The sequence below is a fragment of the Patagioenas fasciata genome, chromosome 32 (genome assembly GCF_037038585.1).
Source record: "Patagioenas fasciata isolate bPatFas1 chromosome 32, bPatFas1.hap1, whole genome shotgun sequence".
In the NCBI taxonomy this organism is placed as follows: domain Eukaryota; kingdom Metazoa; phylum Chordata; class Aves; order Columbiformes; family Columbidae; genus Patagioenas; species Patagioenas fasciata.
Window position 1 is genome coordinate 1,725,732 of NC_092551.1, and position 20,586 is coordinate 1,746,317.

General features: G+C 50.3%; 1 protein-coding gene and 1 pseudogene across 1 annotated transcript; both read left to right on the forward strand.

Annotated features, from left to right (window-relative positions):
* The first annotated feature begins 4,037 nt into the window (after positions 1-4,037).
* Positions 4,038-9,767, forward strand: LOC139825958 (uncharacterized). Its single transcript, XM_071800628.1, has 7 exons — positions 4,038-4,230; positions 5,320-5,784; positions 6,419-6,529; positions 7,458-7,666; positions 8,121-8,198; positions 8,632-8,816; positions 9,029-9,767. The coding sequence occupies exons 1-7, from the start codon at positions 4,195-4,197 to the stop codon at positions 9,145-9,147; spliced, it is 1,203 nt and encodes a 400-aa protein (XP_071656729.1). The 5' UTR covers positions 4,038-4,194; the 3' UTR covers positions 9,148-9,767.
* A 4,204-nt stretch (positions 9,768-13,971) lies between these two features.
* LOC139825978 (dynein axonemal heavy chain 9-like) overlaps positions 13,972-20,586 on the forward strand; it is a 117,652-nt pseudogene continuing 111,037 nt past the window's right edge.

Below are 20,586 nucleotides of genomic sequence, written 5' to 3' on the forward strand. Positions count from 1 at the left end.
TGATCATCTATCATTATATGGATGATATCCTTTTGTGCAATAAAGAGAAAATTAGTAAGGACATAATAACTCAGTTGACAAAGCAATTAGGTCAATGGGGTCTGGTTGTGGCACCAGAAAAGGTACAGCAAACTGCACCATGGAAATATTTAGGATATGAACTAACTCAGGCCATGATTAGACCTCAGAAGCTTACTGTGAAAGCAAAGATAGCAACCCTTCACGATGCAATGAAGTTAGTAGGGGACTTACAGTGGATAAGAAATGTTGTGGGTATTACAAATACAGATTTGCAACCGCTGTTTAGTCTCCTCCGTGGGGGACGAGACCCCCAAGAACCACGGTGCCTCACACCAGAAGCACAGAAAGCGCTTGAGCAGATTGCAAGAAAAGTTTCACAGAATACTGCTCAGCGGGTAAGATCAGAATTGCCTGTTACTCTCTATGTCTATAATACCAATAAGGAAGTGGCAGGACTTTTGGCCCAGTGGAGCACGGAAGAAAAGGATCCATTGGTAATATTAGAATGGATATTTTTAAACAGCCAAAAACAAAAAACCATCATTCAGAGGTGGGAAGCCATTGCCCAAGTGATAGTGAAAGGACTAAGCAGATTTCTGACATTGTCTGGACTATATGTTGCTAAAATTGTGATCCCTATTTCCCTCAATTTGTTTGAACAGATCCTTCTCAAACATGACGATCTTGCCTCAGCTCTTGCCCGGATTCCGGTGCAGGTGGACAATCATTATCCACCACATCCTATATTTAAGACCAACCTCCCCTTAGAGCCTATGTCAATTGTTAGTGAGCATCCACTAGATGCTATAACCATTTTCACAGATGCGAGTAGTCGCTCATGCAAAGGAGGCTTTGTATGGTTTGAGAATGGTCAGTGGCATTCACAGATTGTCATAGCTGAAGGATCGGTTCAAATTTTAGAATTGCGAGCGGTGACAGCAGCATTGCAAAAATGGCATAACTCTCCAGTTAATCTGGTAACAGATTCTCTTTATGTTGTGGGAATTGTACAAAGAATACATAGAGCGCTTTTGCAGCGAGTTTCCAATTCCTTGTTGTTTGAAGCATTGTTAGATTTGTGGTACGTATTAGATTATAGGACAGCACCAGTATTTATCATGCATATAAAAAGCCATACTAACATACCAGGTGGTCTAGTAGAGGGAAACAGCACCATAGACAAACTTGTGGCAGTAGCAGATATATCCCCTTTTGAACAAGCCAGACAAGCTCACGAATTCTTTCATCAATCCTCAGCAGCACTCCGAAAGCAGTTTACAATTACAAAGGAACAAGCTCGAGCCATTATCGCAGCTTGTCCTGATTGTGCCCGCATAGTCCCTCTCCAACAAAAGGGAGTAAATCCTCGGGGCTTGCAGCCAGGTCAGTTATGGCAAACTGATATTACTGAATTTGCACCATTTGGCAGACAAAAGTACATTCATGTGTCCATAGATACCTGTTCAGGACTGCTGTGGGCTACAGCCTTGACCTCAGCAAATGCAAAGGCAGTAAAACGTCATTTACTACAAGCTTTTGCTGTCATGGGTGTCCCTACACAAATCCAAACAGATAATGGTCCTGCATACCGCTCTGACAGACTTGCAGCCTTCCTCACCCAGTGGAAGGTACAGCACCTGTTTGGAATCCCTTATAATTCTACTGGCCAAGCAATTATTGAGCGTGCACACCGTGCATTAAAAAATCTTTTGTCTGTTTTGAAAAAACAAGGGGGAATTGGTGTGAGCCCAGAAGAGGTATTGATGAAGGCATTGTATGCGCTGAACTGGCTTAATCCTAAAAGTGAAACTGAAATGGAACCGGTTGTTATGCACCATATCAAAAATGTCAAAGATTTTTCCGAAAATGTGCCTAAGGTTAGTGTGTTTAATCCGACAACACAACAATGGGAAGGTCCTATGTCACTAATAACCTGGGGAAGGGGATATGCTTGTGTTTCTACAGGTAACCAAAAAAATTCATGGATCCCAGCAAAGTGGGTGAGACCTTGGCTAGCTAACAGAGAAGAAACCGATTGCAGTGATGACAACCCTTAACCTCAGACATGTTATCGCTTTAAGCAACGAATGTAGCCAATGTTGAGAATACCACTTTGTAAAACAGAGCAGCAATTAATTTTTTGTTATTGGACATGTTCACAGTTATGAAGAGTTTGATTGTATGTGTTGTTTGAACTTAAAAGTTAAAAAGATAGAAGATTTGCAGAACAAGAAAATAACAGAAGATATTGGGTTTTTTGGGGTGAATGCCTTGTTTGGTTAAAAGGAATATTGAAAACAGGTTTGTTCTTGTTAATTGTAATTGTATTAGCCTTAATGTTCTTACCCTGTATTTCACACTGTGTTTAAAGCATGATACGGCGTATTGTTAATATTAAATAAAAGAGGGGGAGATGTAGTGGCAGAGCCCCCCCCCGCCCCAGGGGGATGGGGTTGTCGCCAGCCTGGCTGAGAGGTGAAGCCAGAGACAAAAGAGACTAAAGGAGCACCATTAGAATGTAATAATGAGTGAGCAATCGCCGGACACATGCGTGCAGAGCGCGTGGACAGCACATGCAGCCTAGCATGTTATTGTATAACACGAGTTACAACCAATCACGTTGTTGTAAGGCGCGTGGACAGGGCAGCTTTGCTATAAAGCCAGCCCGGTCCGACAATAAAGCGAACTCTGTGAACATCATATTGGTGTGTCAGGTTCCGTGGCTCGCATGGATAAAGCAACACTAGAGAAAGGTGGACTCGCTGTAGGCTCTGCCTCCTGCCCTAGGGGAGAACAGAGGATCTGTTTTACACAAGGTGGTGAGTGGGGCTATTCAGATGGAGGGGGAGTGCAAGATCAGTAGAAGGAGGAGTTAGTTAAGAGTGCCACTCAGGAATTAAAAGGAAAGCAAGAGCAACAGAAATTGGTACAGAACAGCAGTGATTGGTATGAGGAAATAAGGCAAAAAGACAAAGGATTACAATTACCGACAGCAGGGAAAAACCTGTTTATAGATCTTATGGAAAAGACAGCCCGAGAATTAAATGTCACCTCGTGCTGGATATGTGGGGGGTCTCAAATGACTGAATACGTTGGACGAACCCCTTGTCAGTTAGCGTTGAGGGCAAATTCGTCAAGTACCTCTATACCTCCCACTTGGTGGCCAGGTCCACCTAATGGATATTGGTCTCGAAACTGTAGCCTGGTGGAAGAAAATAGGGTTCGTGATAGTATGTGCATTTCTGCGTTTACTGTTTGTGCCATGCATGATCCCGTGCTTTATTCAGTTACTACATTCAGCAGTCCAAGGCATGCAAATCTCAGCCATGCCTATCGATCCTGAAATGGCAGCAAAAGGAACGGGGTATAAATTAATGATTTTAGGCAGGTGCTGGCTAACTTTGAAGTCAAAGCACGAATCAATGGGATAAAAAGCAAAAAGGGGAACTGTGAGAAATGCAGCTGTGGTTCGTGCTGAGAAGATGTTTAATGTTTACAGATATAACCAAATGGGGCACGGGCTCTGAACCTGGAAAAGGAAAAGGTGGTGAAGTTCTATGTAAAAAGTTAGGAAACTTGTTTATGAAGTTATATTGATAGAGGGAAATAACATTTTAAAGGGTTAACCAACTACATAGTAAGAGCCTACTAACGAACTAACACTTTAAGCCACAGAATGAATATCTAGTTTAGAACTGTATGTAAGCAATTGTGCTAGGAATCTTTAAAGGGCCAGGAGTAAAATCCCAGCGCGTGGTGCGTGTGCGTGAAGCAGCTCCGGGAGCGCTCGCCCCGGGCTCTGCCGCAGCACACGTTGTGTTCCACGCACAGTCTGATGCCCACGCTCCCGGCTCGGTCCGTCTGTCCCGCTCCCGGCGCCTTGTCCGGCTGAGCAAGGGCTCGGACTGCGGGCGGGCTGAGGGCGGGGCAAGGGGGCGCGCGCGGAGCGGCGGCGAGCTGCGATTGGCCGGCTGCGGGCGGCGCGTGCCGCCGCGAGGCCGCGTCCGGTCGCCGTGGTGCCGGCGGAGCCGTCGCCGCCGTTGGCGTGGGGGCGAGCGGTCGGTGCGAGAGAGAGCGGGAGTGCGGGGCTGGCGGAGCCGGCAGCAGCCCTGCCTGCGGACGCGGACACAGCGCCATGTGCGGGATCGGCTGCGGGCCCTGCTGCGGACGGGTATGAGCGAGCCGGGCCCCGCCGCCCGCCCTCCCCAGGTAAATTGTCCCTTTAGTGCTAAAAAATGTAATAGTTCTTTTTGCAGTTTCACTTCATAAAAGGGATTTGTGTAATGCTTTCTCATTTCTTAAAAGGCATGGCTAAAAAAAAGAGATTAAATTTGAAATATAGTGTGATATATCACACTGAGGAAGGAAAACCATGAGCCAGCACTGGGCCCTTGTGGCCAGGAAGCCAATGATACCCGGGGTGGGTTAGAAGGGGGTGGTCAGTAGGTCAGAGAGGTTCTCCTGCCCCTCTGCTCTGCCCTGGGGAGACCACACCTGGAATATTGTGTCCAGTTGTGGCCCCTCAGCTCCAGAAGGACAGGGAACTGCTGGAGAGAGTCCAGCGCAGCCACCAAGATGCTGGAGGGAGTGGAGCATCTCCCGTGTGAGGAAAGGCTGAGGGAGCTGGGGCTCTGGAGCTGGAGAAGAGGAGACTGAGGGGTGACCTCATTAATGTTTATAAATATGTAAAGGGTGAGTGTCAGGAGGATGGAGCCAGGCTCTTCTCAGTGACAACCAGTGACAGGACAAGGGGTGATGGGTACAAACTGAGACACAAAAGGTTCCTCTTAAATTTGACAAGAAACTTCTTCATGGTGAGGGTGTCAGAGCCTGGCCCAGGCTGCCCATGGGGGTTGTGGAGTCTCCTTCTCTGCAGACATTCAAACCCGCCTGGACACCTTCCTGTGGAACCTCAGCTGGGTGTTCCTGCTCCTGGATGAGCTTTCCAGGTCCCTTCCAACCCCTGACATTCTGGGATTCTGTGATTCTGTGAAAGGGTTATTAGACATTGGAACAGGCTGCCCATGGCAGCGGTGGGGTCACCATCCCTGGAGGGGTTTAAAAGGCACATAGATGAGGTCCTGAGGGACATGGGGCAGTGCCAGGGGTGGGTTGACGGTTGCACTCGATGGTCTCTTCCAACCAAAATGTTTCTATGATCCTATCTATTTTTTGCATTGTAATAGTGTCTGAATTTCAGGGTTCATGTGATCTTGTCCCGGTACTTTTGCAAGGACGTTAAAAGTAAATGTGTTGCTATCTGCAATTCAAAACTGTTTTTCCGTTGTTTTCTAACAGGCTCGGAACTTCCCCTTTCGGAACCTGTCTCTTTGGAGATGCTGGAGAAGACCAAGGAGGAGGACACCCAGGCAGAAGAGACACGAGGAAGATGTGGAGTCTCTGCACAGCCTTGAGGAGACTCTGACCAAGCCAACCAAGGAAGAAGTGGAGAGCCCAGAGTGTACTGAGGAGCCTCCAGAGCGCGTTGAGGAGACTCCAGAGCGCATTGAGCAGACTCTAAGCGAGACAAGAGAGGAAGATGTGGAGACTACAAGCAAGGTATCAGACAAAGACGCAGAGACTCCAGAGCGCATTGAGAACGGTCTAAGCAAGGCAACAGAGGAAGACACAGAGACTGCAGAGTGCACAGAGGAGACTCCAAGCGAGCCAACTGAAGAAGACGTGGAGACTCCACAGAGCCTGGAAGAAAATGTGAGGAACCAACCTGGGGAAGACGTGGAGGTTCCACAGAGCGTTCAAGAGGCAAGTCACTGGTGCACAGACAGTTCTGTATGACTTAGGGATATTTTAGAGTTAAAAGAGGTAAAAAAAAACCAGAAAAGCAACCCCCAAAAAAACCCCAAACCCCAGCTTCCCCAAACCAGGATTTGGTTGCACTGCACTCAAATCCTTTCTAATTGAGTTGTTGCTGTGCTTAAGGCTATGGTAGTCAGTAAAGCCCTGAAACTTTAATTATTCAAGTGGTATGTATGAAGAAAAAGCATTATGTGGTTGCAGGGGGACCAGTATATGTATTTCTGAAGTTAATTGTTACATCTATTTTCAATTCTCTAGTGCTTTGCTCCTCAACATGTATCAGCATGTTAATACAGCGGCTGTTAGTGGTGGGGTTCAGGAGATCTGGACTCTCTGGTTTATTTCTTACCTCTTTCATTGACTTGTGCAGTAAGTTGTGCACTCAGCTCCTCTCTGCTTTCAGTTAAAAGCCCAAAAAGGCCCAGGTAACTGAAGGCAGCTAAAAAGTGGCAACTGAAGTGAGCGTTGTTGAGGTGTTGTGAGATCCTGGTGCTGGCATGCTGGTGTCTGCAGCCTGCGCTTGTGCAGGGACCATGTTCCTTTCTCTCTGACTTGTTTCTCTTGGCCCTTTTCCTGGCAGAGCACAACTGAGGATGGAGCTGAAGACGCACAAGAAGGAGCTGTTGACTGCGACAGCCTGAGAAGAGCGCAGATCCAGCAGACTGACAGCGAAGGAGCAAGATGGCTCGGGGTGAGTAAAGCTGGCATGGTGGCCAAGCCCCCAGCTGATCAAAGTGTCCTCACTTCATTGCAATCGGTGCAGCTGTGGCAGTTTGAGCCAGAGGGTCAGGAGGTGGGTAGAACTTTCATGTTATGTTGCGATGTTTCTACATTTTCTTCAGGATCCAAGGCAATAATATAAGAACTTGCTTTGGTGTAGTGTCCAGGTTGGTAGTATAGAGACTTTGAGTGGCAGATTTCCCATCTCTGCCTCCTGTTTTTACCGGGAGAAATAGCAGAAAGTATTTTTGACCTCCTGTACATTTTCCAGCTGATGGGAAGAGTTCTTAGTGATGCTGCATTTGTAGAGTGATTTGGAGGCTTTTCAGCTGAAAAGCGTTGGCTGGTAGTGGATGTGTCTGAGAGAAATGCAGCTCTAACTGAAAATTTCATAGAACCCGTGTTGAAAGGAATACAACTGGTTTTGTTCATTTTGAGTGAGTTGGGCTTTATTACCAATTCCTTTAAGTACTGAGAAGCTTGAAATCTTGCTTAGTATCTTCTTGTAGAGGTTGGAGTAAGTGAAGGAACTTAGATCTTTCATGCTGCAAGAAGTCTGACAAACCTTTCTTAAACTTCTGGATGCTAAGAAAGCATCCGGGGTTTTTGAATGGTTGGCCCTGTTATGAGAGAATGGTCAGTTTCAAAGGCAACCAGGAGATTACAGCTTAAGCACTGGAAACACTTGGCTGTTTCAATAAGAAATGTCTTGATTGTCCTCCAGTATTTGATACAGCATTTGGTGTTTGGAGAGCCCAAACCGACAAGATTGTTTAGTAACTAGAGATGGACTATTCCTGTGAAAAGGTGGAATGGAATCTGTGTTTCGTTGTGCAAGCTCTGTCGGGGCTCTGGCTTCTGTCTGAGTTTTGTGCTTTGTCTTTGTTTCCACTTTGTAGGCTGAAGGGGACCAGTTCCCTGCAGGACACACTGTCAGCCCGGACGAGACGTGCAACAGCAGGGCCCTGAAAGCTGGAACTTTGGAAAAGCTGGTGGAGACGCTTCCGACGGCCTTTGCCGATAATGACTTCACATACATCAGCATCTTCCTCTCCACGTACAGGGCCTTTGCTTCCACCAGCACAGTCCTGGAACTGCTCCTGGACAGGTGAGAGCCGGGACAGAATGGAAACTGAGCCGTCATTTATTATACACGACAGGGGGATATGACAGAAAAGAATCCTGCAAAATTCAGGATTTCAGCGTAAACACACCATGTGTAAATGCACGTTGCCCACATCCCAAATCTCATTAAAGCTTAAGCGCCAGGTGGGGAAAGCGTGCGTGGTCTGACCGCTAAGGAACCAAACTGGGACCGACACAAGAAAACCAATACAGCTTGTCCCTTAGAAAAAGACCAGTGCACGGGGGATATGTGCAAACCCTTCATCTCTGCCGCAGCTTCCCCAGCCACGGTGGAATTGTCCAGCATGAAGCCCTTGTCTTCATGCCAATTGTATATGAATATGCCAATATCTATATGTTTATGCCAATTGTATATGGATTACGCTGTTTGGGTTGCTCAGTAGAGGTTCCTCTAAACAGCCATCTCATTTTTTCAGATACGGAAACCTGGAGATCTCGGGCTCTGAAGAACATGGAACCCAGAATTCCCCCGGATCCAGCACAGTGCTCAGGACGTAAGTTTGGTTTTGCAGCGCCCAGCGAGCCCCAGTCAGGGTTCGGTGCTGGAGCGGGACGTGGGCAGCAGAGCTGTTGTTTCATTTGACAATTCACAGCCCTGTTTGCTTCAAGGAGCTTGTGTAAAGGCCAAGTATCAGCTGTCTCATAACACATCCAATAATACAACGCAGAGAAAATATGAATGACTGCGCTGGTTTCTCAAGGTGTAATTGAAGAAGCAGCCTTTAGTTTCCTATGAAGTATTATCTTAATAATATTTCTTGCCTAAAAAGAACAAATTAAATTCTGTGCTCACAGAAGTGTCCATACTGCCCTCACGTGGGGGATGAATGTCTCAGTGTTCCTGTTGTTATATTAGGTACAGATCCATGCGATTGCATCAATACCTGCTGCATACAACCCATGTGTTCTCTCTGAATTTGCTCACAGTGCGATGGCATCGATTTTACAAGCCTGGCTTGACCAATGTGCCGACGATTTCCGAGAGCCGCCCGAGTACGTGTGTCTGCAGAAGGTGCTGAGTTATCTGAAGAAGAACATGCCCGGCTCTGACCCGGAGAAGAGGGCGCAGAACCTCCTGGAGCAGTTCCAGAAAGAAGAATGGGAGAATGATGGTAAAGTACCTTTCTCTGCTGTCTGTGTGTTCTCCCAGCGTCAAGCCTGACACATCCCCTTATCCAGGGCACAAAGCTTCCTGTGCCGTGAGCCGAAAAGTCGTAAGAGCTCACGTGGTATGTGAATGAGTACTGGAATCAACTTCCAGCCTTAGTAGGCAGACTGAGTTCTACTACATGCATTTTTCTCACGTTACCTGCGTGTTTTTCAGACCCCGTTGGCTCTGGAGCGCATAACGGTAGGACTGGTGTGCAGAAAAGGCCCAGGTTTAGACTTAGTGCTGCGGCAGCCAAGGCTGCTGATCAATTCTGTACAGCCCTGCAGCCCTGAATCCAGCTCTGGTTTAGTGCCGAGTCCAGCCCAGGGCGTCCGGGGGCCTGTCCTGAAGCTGCTGGAGCCACGATTGGTTTCGTATATTTTGCATTACTTTCTCTCCTCATCAGTAGTACTAGCAAAGCACGTTTTAACTTTCCAACTGGTCTCTCTCCCTTCTCCTCCTCTTCCCTTGAAACGTGGACATAAGAGCATTCTCAGCGTAATATTTTGGGGGTATAACTGCAGTCTTGTCTCTTTGCAGTTCAGCTGTTTTTCAGAGTATAGAATGCATAGATGCTGACAAGCAGATTATCAAAGTTCTGCAGTGTTAATAAGGAGTTGTTGTGGGGGGGTTGGTGGGTTTGTTCTTTCCAAAGAATGGTTAGTGAATGGGTTAAGGCACTTCTCAGCTAAGAGACCCTGAACAGCTCAGTTCTCCCTATTTCTTTTTCTTCTACCTTCTCTTTGCCCATTTAATCTTCTGGACCTTCTCTATCTCCCTAAAATATGCAGCACGGTGAGGCCGTTACCCCAGGCAGGTCCCTTTGCATGTTCTGTTCTTCTATGTAGTGATTTTCCAAATACCTGCTTTGATTACTTGTTTTCTGTATAAATTCACTGACTCGTGTTTTCCCCGCTGGCCAGACGCGTTCCACAGCCTTTCTCCCTGCACCCCGGACGAGGAAGAGGAACTGGAGATCAGCGGCCCAGAAGAATTCTCGCTGTCCCAAGAAGACCTGGTGGCAGAACAGCTGACATACATGGACGCGGTATGTAGATCATAGGTATTACTTGAAATGCTCGGGGAAAGAGTTCTGGGCTTCTCATTGTTTGTTTGTTTGTTTTTTAACTTATATCGGTGTAAGTCTGTTGTTCCAGAACGCTCTGGGAGCCGCTCTTGGGAAGCGGGCGGCGCACCCCGCCGAGGAGGGGGAGTTAACGTCCTTCGAGTCCTCCTCCTCGGGTACCGGCGCCGTTCGGGCGGTGGCTGATGAGGTGTCTGTGGCGGGGCGGGGAGAGCGCGGCCGCTGTGCCCTCACTAGAGATGGCGGCGGGGCGGTCTCTCGCGCGGACAGGACGGCGGCCGCGGGGAGCGGCGCTCCAGCCCCTGGCGGAGCTCAGGTGGTTGGGTGAGGGGACGGGACCCCCCCTGCAGCCTCGCTGTCTGCCAGGGAACCCCCTCCCCCTTTTCCAAACCTCCCGTTCCCCCTCAGCTCAACCCCCCCTTTCCCAGCCAGAGGGAACCCGTTCTCTGCCCGGCCACCCCCATCGTGGGGTCACTTGTCCCCTGGTTCCTGAGGTTCCGCCGGGTGGGCGTGGGGCGGGTTTGGGTCGGGCTGAGCCGAGGCCCGGCTCCCGGGGGGATGCTCTGCAGGGAACACCCCCCGCCCCAGGAGCGCTGCTGCTCCGGTTTATTTTCATATTTCCCGCCCCTAGCACTGCGCCCCAGCAGTGAACCAGCAGACTGCAGGTACCGAAGTGTTACGTATTCATAATGACCCCAGGAACGCCTCTACATATTCATAACCTTTCCCGCTTCTTCTTAAAATGAGTCCCAGGTGATCATTTCCGTAGTCTCCTCCTTGACCCCTCCCTGTTGCACCTGCGCAGTGCCATCTGGTGGTCTTGAGGAGGGTCTTTGGATGAAGGCTCCTTCAGCCTCGTCACAGTGACCTCTTTACCTTTGGCTCATTATGTTGAGTGGACTGGAACCCAAGCTGCCAAGTCGATTGAAATCAGACTGGTTCCCCCCTTTTGCTGTAAATCTTCGTTATCTCGTCTTCTCAAGTTTACATCTAGGTGCTGTAAAACCTCTTACCTTGGCATTCGACGAGGTTCTGTTTTTTCTTAACATAATGGGTTAGTTAGTTAGTTAGTTCCCTCTGTCAGTTCCCCCCTTTTCGGGAAGGTTAGTAAATTCTTGTACTAACGTGATGATTCCCTATTTAACCTTTTCTCGGACCACAAGTAAGAAGGCTGCTTCGACAGGAGAAGACTTATCTTTCTCCCTCAAAGAACAAACAAATTCTCATGTTGAACAAAACATTCGTGTTGCTCTTCTGGGGCAGCTGATGACCGGGTGGCTGGTGCCCCGGCAGCAATGGCATCTGTTGGGCTGCAGCGGGAGCTCGCGCTCTTTGGCGTGGTGACCCCGCTCACTGCAGTTCCTAGCGCTTTCCTTTTGGGTTTCTTCTTCCCAGTGCGATGGCCAGGTCCAGTTTGGTGTTATCTTTTAAAATCATTAGTTTATACCCCGTTCCTTTTGCTGCCATTTCAGGATCTATAGGCGTGCCTGAGATTTGCATGGCTTGGACTACTGAATGTATTAACCGAACAAAGCACGGGGTCATACGTGGCAGAAACAGTAAACCCAGAAATGCACATACTATCATGAAGCCTATTTTCTTCCACCAGGCTCCCCCAAATAAGTTACCCCACCAATGGCTAGTAAGTATAGAATTCCACTTCTGTACTGGTACATGTGCAACGCGTTTTATCTCCTCTGCTATTTTCATTATGGCTTCCCCATCGTTATCTCTTTCCAAACAACACTCCGAAGTATTCAGTTTCCCACAGACGCCCCCCTCTCTTCAGCTAAAAGACAATCTCACGCTCCCTGATTTTGGTACACTGCAGCTCTGGTCTGAGACAATTGTCTCGCTATGAGATTCGGTGCCTCAGCCGTCTGGTTGCTTATTATTTCAACCACTGCTTGCAACCGAATAATTTGGTTTAGCATATATATAGGGGTACGGGATCCCCAGTTTCCATCTTGGGCCCATGTGGCTGGATCATAGTATTCAAATATTCTTTGTGCAGGCCATTCACCATCTTTCCAAGTTTGCATTCCTCCTATGGGGCATTTATTAAACTCCTCTCTGTTTCAAGTTTTGTCTTGCACTCCCCCTCCATCTGAATAGCCCCTCCTACCAGCTTGTGTAAAACAGATGCTCTGTTCTCCCCTAGGGCAGGAGGCAGAGCCTACAGCGAGTCCACCTTTCTCTAGGTTAGTTGCTACCCATAATTTCTGCCCTTGGATTTCACACTTCTCCAATTTTGTTCTATCATAACATCCAGAATTAATACGAGTGTGATAATGTAGAACATACTGGGTTAGTCTTCCTATTCTCACACGCTCGTAGCACTTGGTACAGGGATTAGCCAGGCTAAGTTGGGAAGAATAAGTCACCGCTCCTGGCAAGAGGATCAGGTCCAGGTTTCCACGCTCTCTGGCCGAGCAGGTTGCAGCCGGCAGCCGAGTTCGTCGTCTTCTCGGCAGCGAGGGCCGTGTCCCCGCCTTTCCTGTTTTTACCGTTAGCGTGGCGACTTTTTATCGTTTCCCAACTCTTGGCCTTCACTTCCCAGGAACAACAGGAGCAACACGGAATTTGATTTCTCTGTCTGCACTCTATTCTTTTCATCACTGGTGGACTCTCTAAATTCCCATTCACCCCTTCAGTAAATACCTCCCACCATTCTTGGCTATTTTTTTTCTATTCTTCCATTGGCAACTGGAATCCTCAACCGAGCTCTGGTTTCCTGATCTTCTATTCTTAGACATTTCTTACACAATCCTGTTGGTAAGTTCCCTTTGTGGATATGCTTATACCACAGTCCATTTACAACCCCGAGTCAACTTCAATTTCAGTTTGCCCGGTTGTTGAGATACCGTCAAGGTTCTTTCTTCCGTCAGGGGTCCTTTAGCTTGAGAGACGTGTGTCCATCTTTTCTCTGCCCTCCAAACAGCTGGTTCTGTAGTTAACAAAACAAGAAAAGGCCCCTCCCATCATGGGGTTGAAGTTTCTTCTATCCAGGTTTTCATTAGTGTTGCCCCCATATCTACCAGAAATTCTACTTGTTTGTTCTTTTGGGTTTCTTCTTCCCAATGCGGGAAGCACCACCCAGGCTGGTCCCCCAGAAGGACCAAAAGGTGACTGTGAAAAACAGAGTTTTCCAGGTTGCGCCCGGGTTACCCTCCGTGGTGTTTCGCAGGCTTTCTTCACTCTAGAATGGCGAATCCAGGCATTCTGTTCTCCGATATTGGTAGCAGTCAGGGGGTCTTGAAATGGACCTTCCTATTATGGTTTCAAAGTTTTCTGCAAAAGACTTCACATACTCGTCAGTAAAATGTGGCCCTCAATCAGAGGATCTAACAGCTGGGCCTCCAAGCCTTGGTATTATTTTGTGTATCAGTGTTGTAGTCACCTCCTAAGCTTTTGCTGTCCTGGTAGGGAACGCTTCTGGCCAACCTGAAAAAACATCAGTTAATACCAACAAATATCGGTACCCCCCTTTTCCTGGGAGTTCTGAACAATCAGTTTGCCATTGTGGTCCAGGCCCATTCCCTTTCCCCATTTGACCCATTTCTAGCTTGGGCATATTTTTGGGATTAGTCTGGAGGCAAAGATCACACCGCTGTCACCTCTTCCACAGTGACAGACAAATCTCTAGCTCCTGTCTCCCTAATCAAATGTTTGCGTAGTGGTTCTAGTCCCCAAGGCCCCTTCTTCTGCTCTTCCCTTCCTAAAGGCCAAACCAGGTGGGAGAAAGCCCCACTGTGTTTGCTTTTTCAGGAGAAAAATAAGTGCTAAAAAGCCACTTTGGGGGTGCCCAGGTGGATCCAGTGGTATCCAGACCCCCCCCAGAGGGAGCATCCCCCAGCACCCCCAAGTCCTTCGCAGGGCTGCTCTCAGGCCCTCCATCCCCAGCTTGTGTTGATAGCCGTGGTTGCCCGGGGCAGCTGCGTCTCCCAGGCGAGCTGGGTCCCGCCCCGGCCCGCCCCCGGCTCCTCGCAGTGTCCCTTCCCCCGGGCAACGCGGCTCTTCCCCGCAAACACCCGCCGGTGCCGGCCGGATGGAGCAGGCGGTGGAGCCGGTGCCCGGCGCCGAGCGGCTGTGCCGGTGCGCGGCGCGGGGGCTGGGGGTGCCGGCGGAGCGCTGGGAGCGCTGGGCAGGCGGGGAGGCGGCGGGGCCGCTGCTGCGGAGCTTCCTGGCGGGGCCGGCGGGGCCGGCGCTGCTGCTCTGGCGGGGCCCGGCCGGGGAGCTGGAGCTGGGGCCGCCCCCGCCGCCCCCCGCCGCCCGCCGCAAGGGGCTGTTCTTCCTGCGGGCCCCCGGCGCCGGCCCCGGGGAGCTGCTCTGCGGGGACCTGCCCGCCGATGCCCTGCGGCACTTTGCCGCCCTCGTGGAGGAGGTGAGGATGAGGGGCCACGGGGGCAGGCTCAACAGGAGGAGAAATTTGTTTGCTGGGAGGTGCCAGAGCCTGGCCCAGGCTGCCCAGGGCGGGTGTGGAGTCTCCTTCTCTGAGACATTGAAACCCGCCTGGACCCACCTGTGTGATCTGCTCTGTGACCCTGCGTGAGCAGGGCTTGGACTGGGGATCTGCAGAGATCCCTTCAACCTAACCAGGCTGGGATCCTGTGAGGCCTGGGCAGCCCCGGAGGTGCAGAGGGAGCCCTGGCACCCATGAGTACCGGGTGCCCCTCGCACATGGCAGCGGGGAAGGTGTCCCCTCCTACAGACAGGCTCCTTGGCCTCCCTCCCTTCTCTGCTGATGCACTTGTACCCTTAACTCTGCCCTTTGCAGTACCATGGACGGCTTTAGAACTCATATAAACCACCTGAATGCTGATCCACATCAGCTCTGTCTATCAGTGGGGTCCTTGTGGGACTGATGTACCCACAGGTGCTGGAGGGGACATCTGCAGGTCACCTACTCCAAACCCCTGCTCAAGCAGGGCCATCCAGAGCCAGTTGCCCAGGGCCATGTCCAGGTAGCTCTTCATTATCTCTAAGGATGGAGACTTCACAACCTCTTTGAGCAACCTGGGCCAGTGCTCGATTACTCTCCTAGTGAAAAAGTGTTTTGTGATGTTCAGGAGCCTCCTGTAGCTCAGTGTCGGGTTATCTCAGGTGGGCTGATGTTTTCTTAAAGAGATCGTCAAGAGGTTCGAGTGCTTTTGCTTTGCTGTGTTATTAGCCTGAACTAGACAATGTTGTTTCGGTTTATTCCTGATGGCTCCTCACCTGGAGAAGTCTCAGGAATGAGGCTGTAATGGGAAAGCAGAGGAGCTGCTGGATTTGAGAAGCTCTGATCATGATGTTTGGTATATTAAGATGGTGACTGATAGATTGGATTCCCAAGAGCAGGCTGCCAGACTGGTTATCCTGGTTTTGTGAGAAAACACATGATTTATACGGGGAGCTTTTGTTTTGATGAGCCCCGTGGTCTTGCGAAGTCTGCACAAACAGTGGTTTTGCATCACGGCTGGCCAATAGCATTGCAAGCACCGTCTGCTATGGGTAGATGGTGGGGTAGGAACACTTTGGCAGATCCTGTTAAATCCTGTTTTCTGAATGCCTTTGGGAGCCGGGATTGTGCGTCCCAGCTGCGTGTTTGCAGGCTTTGCTCTCCCCCGTGCAGACATGCAGTATTTCTGCAGGGAGCAGATTGTGCCTGGTTTTCATCCTATTTTCCTCTCAAGCTTCACTTGAAGGCAAAAGCAGCGGTGGTGCTGGGTCAGGCAGATGGGGTGGGTCTGCGTGAAGGTGAAAAAGGTCTTGAATTTCCTGGGGTTGGGGTCGTGTGTTCCTCTGCCCACACTTTGTCTTTATTCAGTGAGGGGTCACAGCTGGTGACCTTGTCCACTTGTTGCTTCACTCCTGCGGTGCCGAAGGGAACACACCTGCTCTGTGGGCTGGGGCTTCATCCTGAGTCCAGTTATCATTTTAACAGTCAGAAAGAAAATGAACGGCTATCATTTGCCTGGTTACAACATCACTGGCATTAGCAGTCCACATGCTTTAAGTAATAGAGACACATCTTGCTAATAATGCAGCTAAAACTGCTGAAGGTGAACTCGTCAGCACCTGCCCGTGTGTTCCCTGGGGTTGTGCTCCCCCTTCCCACGGCTCCCTGGGCACGAAGGTGGCTGGTCGGGTCTTCTTCGGGTCTACAGAGCCAGCCACAGTTCCAAAGAGTCTTCAGCATCCTGGGACAGCACCATGGAGGTGCTGAGCTGCTTTATTCCGTTTCAATTTTATGTCCATTTGCAGCTATTTTTATGCCTTTAGTCACCTCCCCCCCCTCCCCTACCCCCACCCTGAGTCCAGTAACACAAAGGGCTGTTGTTTGTCGCTAGGGACAACCTGGCTTTGTTAGGCTGTTGCCACAGGCTGGTCCCAGTGCAGAGCCAGCCAGGATAGGTGACAGACACGGTGTTGCTGTCACAGCTCAAACAAGCCAAAAGCAGCTCAAATCTGGGCAAACCCCGACCAGCCCCACAACCCCATGCTGCCGGGTCAGTAAAAGTGCTGATAAAGGCAAAGCTCCTGTTTGGTGGGCTGCAGCTGGGACCTGGGGGACCCTCACCACCAGTGTATCCCAGGGGGTACCAGCAGACCTTCCCTTGCAGCACACTGAGCTCAGCCCAGCCCTGGCAGGCTCAAAGGGCAGCCTGACGGCTGTGCCCATGGGCAGGGACATGGGGACCAAGCACCGGGGACAGTTGTGAGGGCAAGGGACAGCAGCCCATGGGGCCATCTCCAGTTGCGGGCTTGAAAGGCTGGGAGAGCCTGGGGATGGGGCTGCTCACTTTGCCTACTGGCTTCCACCCTCCTTGGCTGCTTGGATTTGGGGAAAAGGGTGTTCTGCTGTATAAAGTGGGCCTGTAGAGATGCCCATTCATCATCAGCTGCCTCTATTTCACATGGGAACTGCTTGAGACAGCAATGAATATGGGTCTCCAGGCTTGGCCAAGCACAGACCTCAGAGCCTGGTGGCCCGTCCGTCTCCTGCTGCACTTTTTTCTCCATTGGTCTTCCGTGACTCCCGCTGTAGGTGATCGTGCCCATCCTAACGAACAAGAAGAACCATCAGGGCTGGCCACAAGTGGTGTCACAAGACATCGTGCGTCATGTCCACAACCTCAAAAGTACCATTTTCACAGTTGTTGGCCAAGTAGACGGCAAGACCTTGCTGCCTCTCCCAGCTGGCTCAGAGGGAATTGAGGACATTGATCTGGAAAATGAGAAATCGTGAGTACCACCCCAAAATAACAGGTTCTGGAAGGTCCAGAGAAGCAGATGCGTTTGTACATCAAGTTGTCATCGTGTCTGGGCTGCGTGCGTGCCCCTGTGGAACCCCAGGAGATGTGTGGGTGCAGTGGAATGAATCACTCCTCAGACAGGACGTGGTGCGGGTGGGATTTTGTGAGAAGTTACTGTTTCCAAGGCAGTGGGGTGACCTGTCCTCAGCTTCCCAGCCCACTTGGTGGTGTTTCTTGCTGAATTAAGTGAGTTAATGACTGCAGGGATGTAGAATATTTTGAGGGAGAATGGTATGGGGAGAGAGAATCTTGCTGGATGTGTGAGTCTCCAGGTCAGATCCTGAACCTGAATGGATCTGATGTGACAATGACTGGCTGTGCAGAGAGGTGGCGACTGGCTCTTCATTTCCACCATTCACTTTATGAACAGTGTTGTTGCCCACACTGCTGCAGACATTCAGCCATTTTCTCCAGAGTGTAATTCCTATATTAAACCAGTGACAAAATCTTATGGGGTTTGATTGTTTTGTGGTTTTGAAATGTGAAACCCTGTAAAATCCAGCTGCCCACACGGCCATTGGAAGTAGATCCAACTGAGCAATGCACATCAACAAAGTTAATCACGTACTCTGTTTACTACAGCATGGAACGGATAGATAAATCTCTGGTGTATGCCATGGAGTCGGCCATCATAGACTGGAGCCACCAGATCCAGGAGGCACTGAAGAAAGAGTCTTCAGAGCCTCTCCTGCAAGGCAGCAATCCGAACCCGAAGGTGGAGCTGGAGTTCTGGAAGAACAGGTACCCAGAGCAGCCTGGCCAGTGCACGGTTCCCTGTGGTGCTGGTTTTGTGTAGAGGGAGAGTGCTGGTGGTGGAGCTGCTAATTCCATGAGTTGAGAAGAACAGGCCACTTGGGGTTCATGTAGGCTTCAACTAAGGAAAATTGCTCCCGCACAGAAAATCATCATGATCTGCAAAGTGCCTGGGAGGTCACTGGGCAGCTGGCTGTGTTTTAACTTAGCCCCACCACAGGGGCTACACCTCAAGGGACTTTTTTCAGAAATGCCCTTTACAGGATCCCAGGCTGGTTGGGCTGAAGGGGCCTCTGCAGATCCCCCAGTCCAAGCCCTGCTCACGCAGGGTCACAGAGCAGATCACACAGGTGGGTCCAGGCGGGTTCGAATGTCTCAGAGAAGGAGACTCCACACCCGCTCTGGGCACTCTTTCGTCACTGTTCACTAGGAGCCATCCACAGGAGTAATTGCTGATGGACACCTGCTGGGGGCTGTCTGGAAATGGTGCATCTCAGCTGGCTGCTGTTCATCTGTCAGGGCCAGAGGGGCTTTAGATGCTCAGGAGCCTGGGAGTGGTATTTCCTCCTGCCCTTTGAAAACCTTTGTGCTGTACTGGTTCAGGCTGACTCGGGGCAAAGCCCTGCTGGCTGGAGAGCTGTTGCTAATGCCTGCAGAAACACGATGGCTTTTTTTCAGCGATGTTCTGTCAGTAGCAGAGCTGCTGTCATGCTGAACTCAGCACTTTCTGTCCTGTAGGGTTTGTCTGTGCCTCATGCAGCTTTCTCCCATTTCCACAGTCCATGTGTAGCTGGAGGAAGCCCTGAATCAGGCCCAGGGGAAACAGATGATGTTGGGGGACAGCTGATGGCCCAGTGTAGGTGGGTAACATGGCCACCAGCATCCTGGTGTGCATCAAGAACAGTGTGGCCAGCAGGCCCAGGGCAATGACTGTCCCACTGTACTCAGCGCTGGGGAAGCCAAACCTCAAATCAGTTTTGGGCCCCTCAGGCCAAGAAAGACCTTGAGGTAGTGGAGTGAGTTGAGAGAAGGGAATAGAGCTGGTGAGGGGCTGGAGCACAAGTGTGATGGGAGTGGCTGAGGGACCTGGGGGGTTCAGCTGGAGAACAGGAGCTGAGGGGAGACCTTCTGATCTCTGCACTGCCTGAAAGGAGCTTGGAGCCAGGGGGGTCGGGCTCTGCTCCCCAGGAACAAGCGCCAGGATGAGAGGAAACAGTATCACAGTATCACAGTATGTTTGGGATTGGAAGGGACCTCAAAAGCTCATCCAGTCCAATCCCCCTGCTGGAGCAGGAACGCCTAGGTGAGGTCGCACAGGAAGGTGTCCAGGCGGGCTTTGAATGTCTCCAGGGAAGGAGACTCCACAACCTCCCTGGGTAGCCTGTTCCAGTGCTCTGTTACCCTCACTGAGAAGAAGTTCTTTCTCAAATTTAAGTGGAACCTCTTGTGTTCCAGCTTGATCCCATTGCCGCTTGTCCTATCATTGTTTGCCACTGAGAAGAGCCTGACTCCATCCTCATGGCACTCACCCTTTATATATTTATAAACATTAATAAGGTCACCCCTCAGTCTCCTCTTCTCCAAACTAAAGAGCCCCAGCTCCCTCAGCCTTTCTTCATAAGGGAGATGCTCCACTCCCTTCATCATCTTTGTTGCCCTACGCTGGACCCTCTCCAGCAGTTCCCTGTCCTTCTTGAACTGAGGGGCCCAGAACTGGACACAATATTCCAGATGGGGTCTCACCAGGGCGGAGTAGAGGGGAAGGAGGACCTCTCTCGATCTACTGACCACCCCCCCTGTAATACACCCAAGGATGCCATTGGCCTTCCTGGCCACAAGGGCACAGTGCTGGCTCATGGTCATCCTGTTGTCCACCAGGACCCCCAGGTCCCTTTCCCCTACACTGCTCTCTAATAGGTCATGCCCCAACCTATACTGGAACTTGGGATTGTTCCTGCCCAGATGCAGGACTCTACACTTTCCCTTGTTAAATTCCATCAGATTATCCCCCGCCCAACTCTCCAGCCTGTCCAGGTCCCGCTGGATGGCGGCACAGCCTTCTGGCGTGTCAGCCACTCCTCCCAGCTTAGTGTCATCAGCAAACTTGCTGATAGTACACTCAATTCCCTCGTCTAAATCATTAATGAATATATTGAATAATATTGGCCCCAGTACTGACCCCTGAGGCACTCCACTAGATACTGGCCTCCAACTGGACTCCGCACCATTGACCACCACTCTCTGGCTTCTCTCTTTAAGCCAGTTTGCAACCCACCTCACTACTCTATTGTTGAGACCACACCTCCTCAATTTAGCTGTGAGGATGCTGTGAGGGACTGTGTCAAAGGCTTTACTGAAGTCAAGGTAGCCCACATCCACCGCTCTGCCATCATCCATCCACCTTGTTACATTCTCATAAAAGGCTATGAGGTTGGTCAAGCATGACTTACCCTTGGTAAAGCCATGCTGACTGCCCCTAATGACCCTCTTATCCCTGATGTGCCTTGAGATGACACCAAGGATAAGCTGTTCCATTACTTTCCCAGGGACAGAGGTGAGGCTGACCGCTCTATAATTACCCGGGTCCTCCTTCTTGC

Excerpts from the sequence above, each read along its gene's own strand:
- LOC139825958 (XM_071800628.1), top strand. The coding sequence starts at position 4,195 with ATGAGCGAGCCGGGCCCCGCCGCCCGCCCTCCCCAG. Across the intron at positions 4,231-5,319 it reads CCGCCGCCCGCCCTCCCCAG|GCTCGGAACTTCCCCTTTCG; the intron begins GTAAATTGTCCC and ends GTTTTCTAACAG. Across the intron at positions 8,199-8,631 it reads TCCAGCACAGTGCTCAGGAC|TGCGATGGCATCGATTTTAC; the intron begins GTAAGTTTGGTT and ends ATTTGCTCACAG.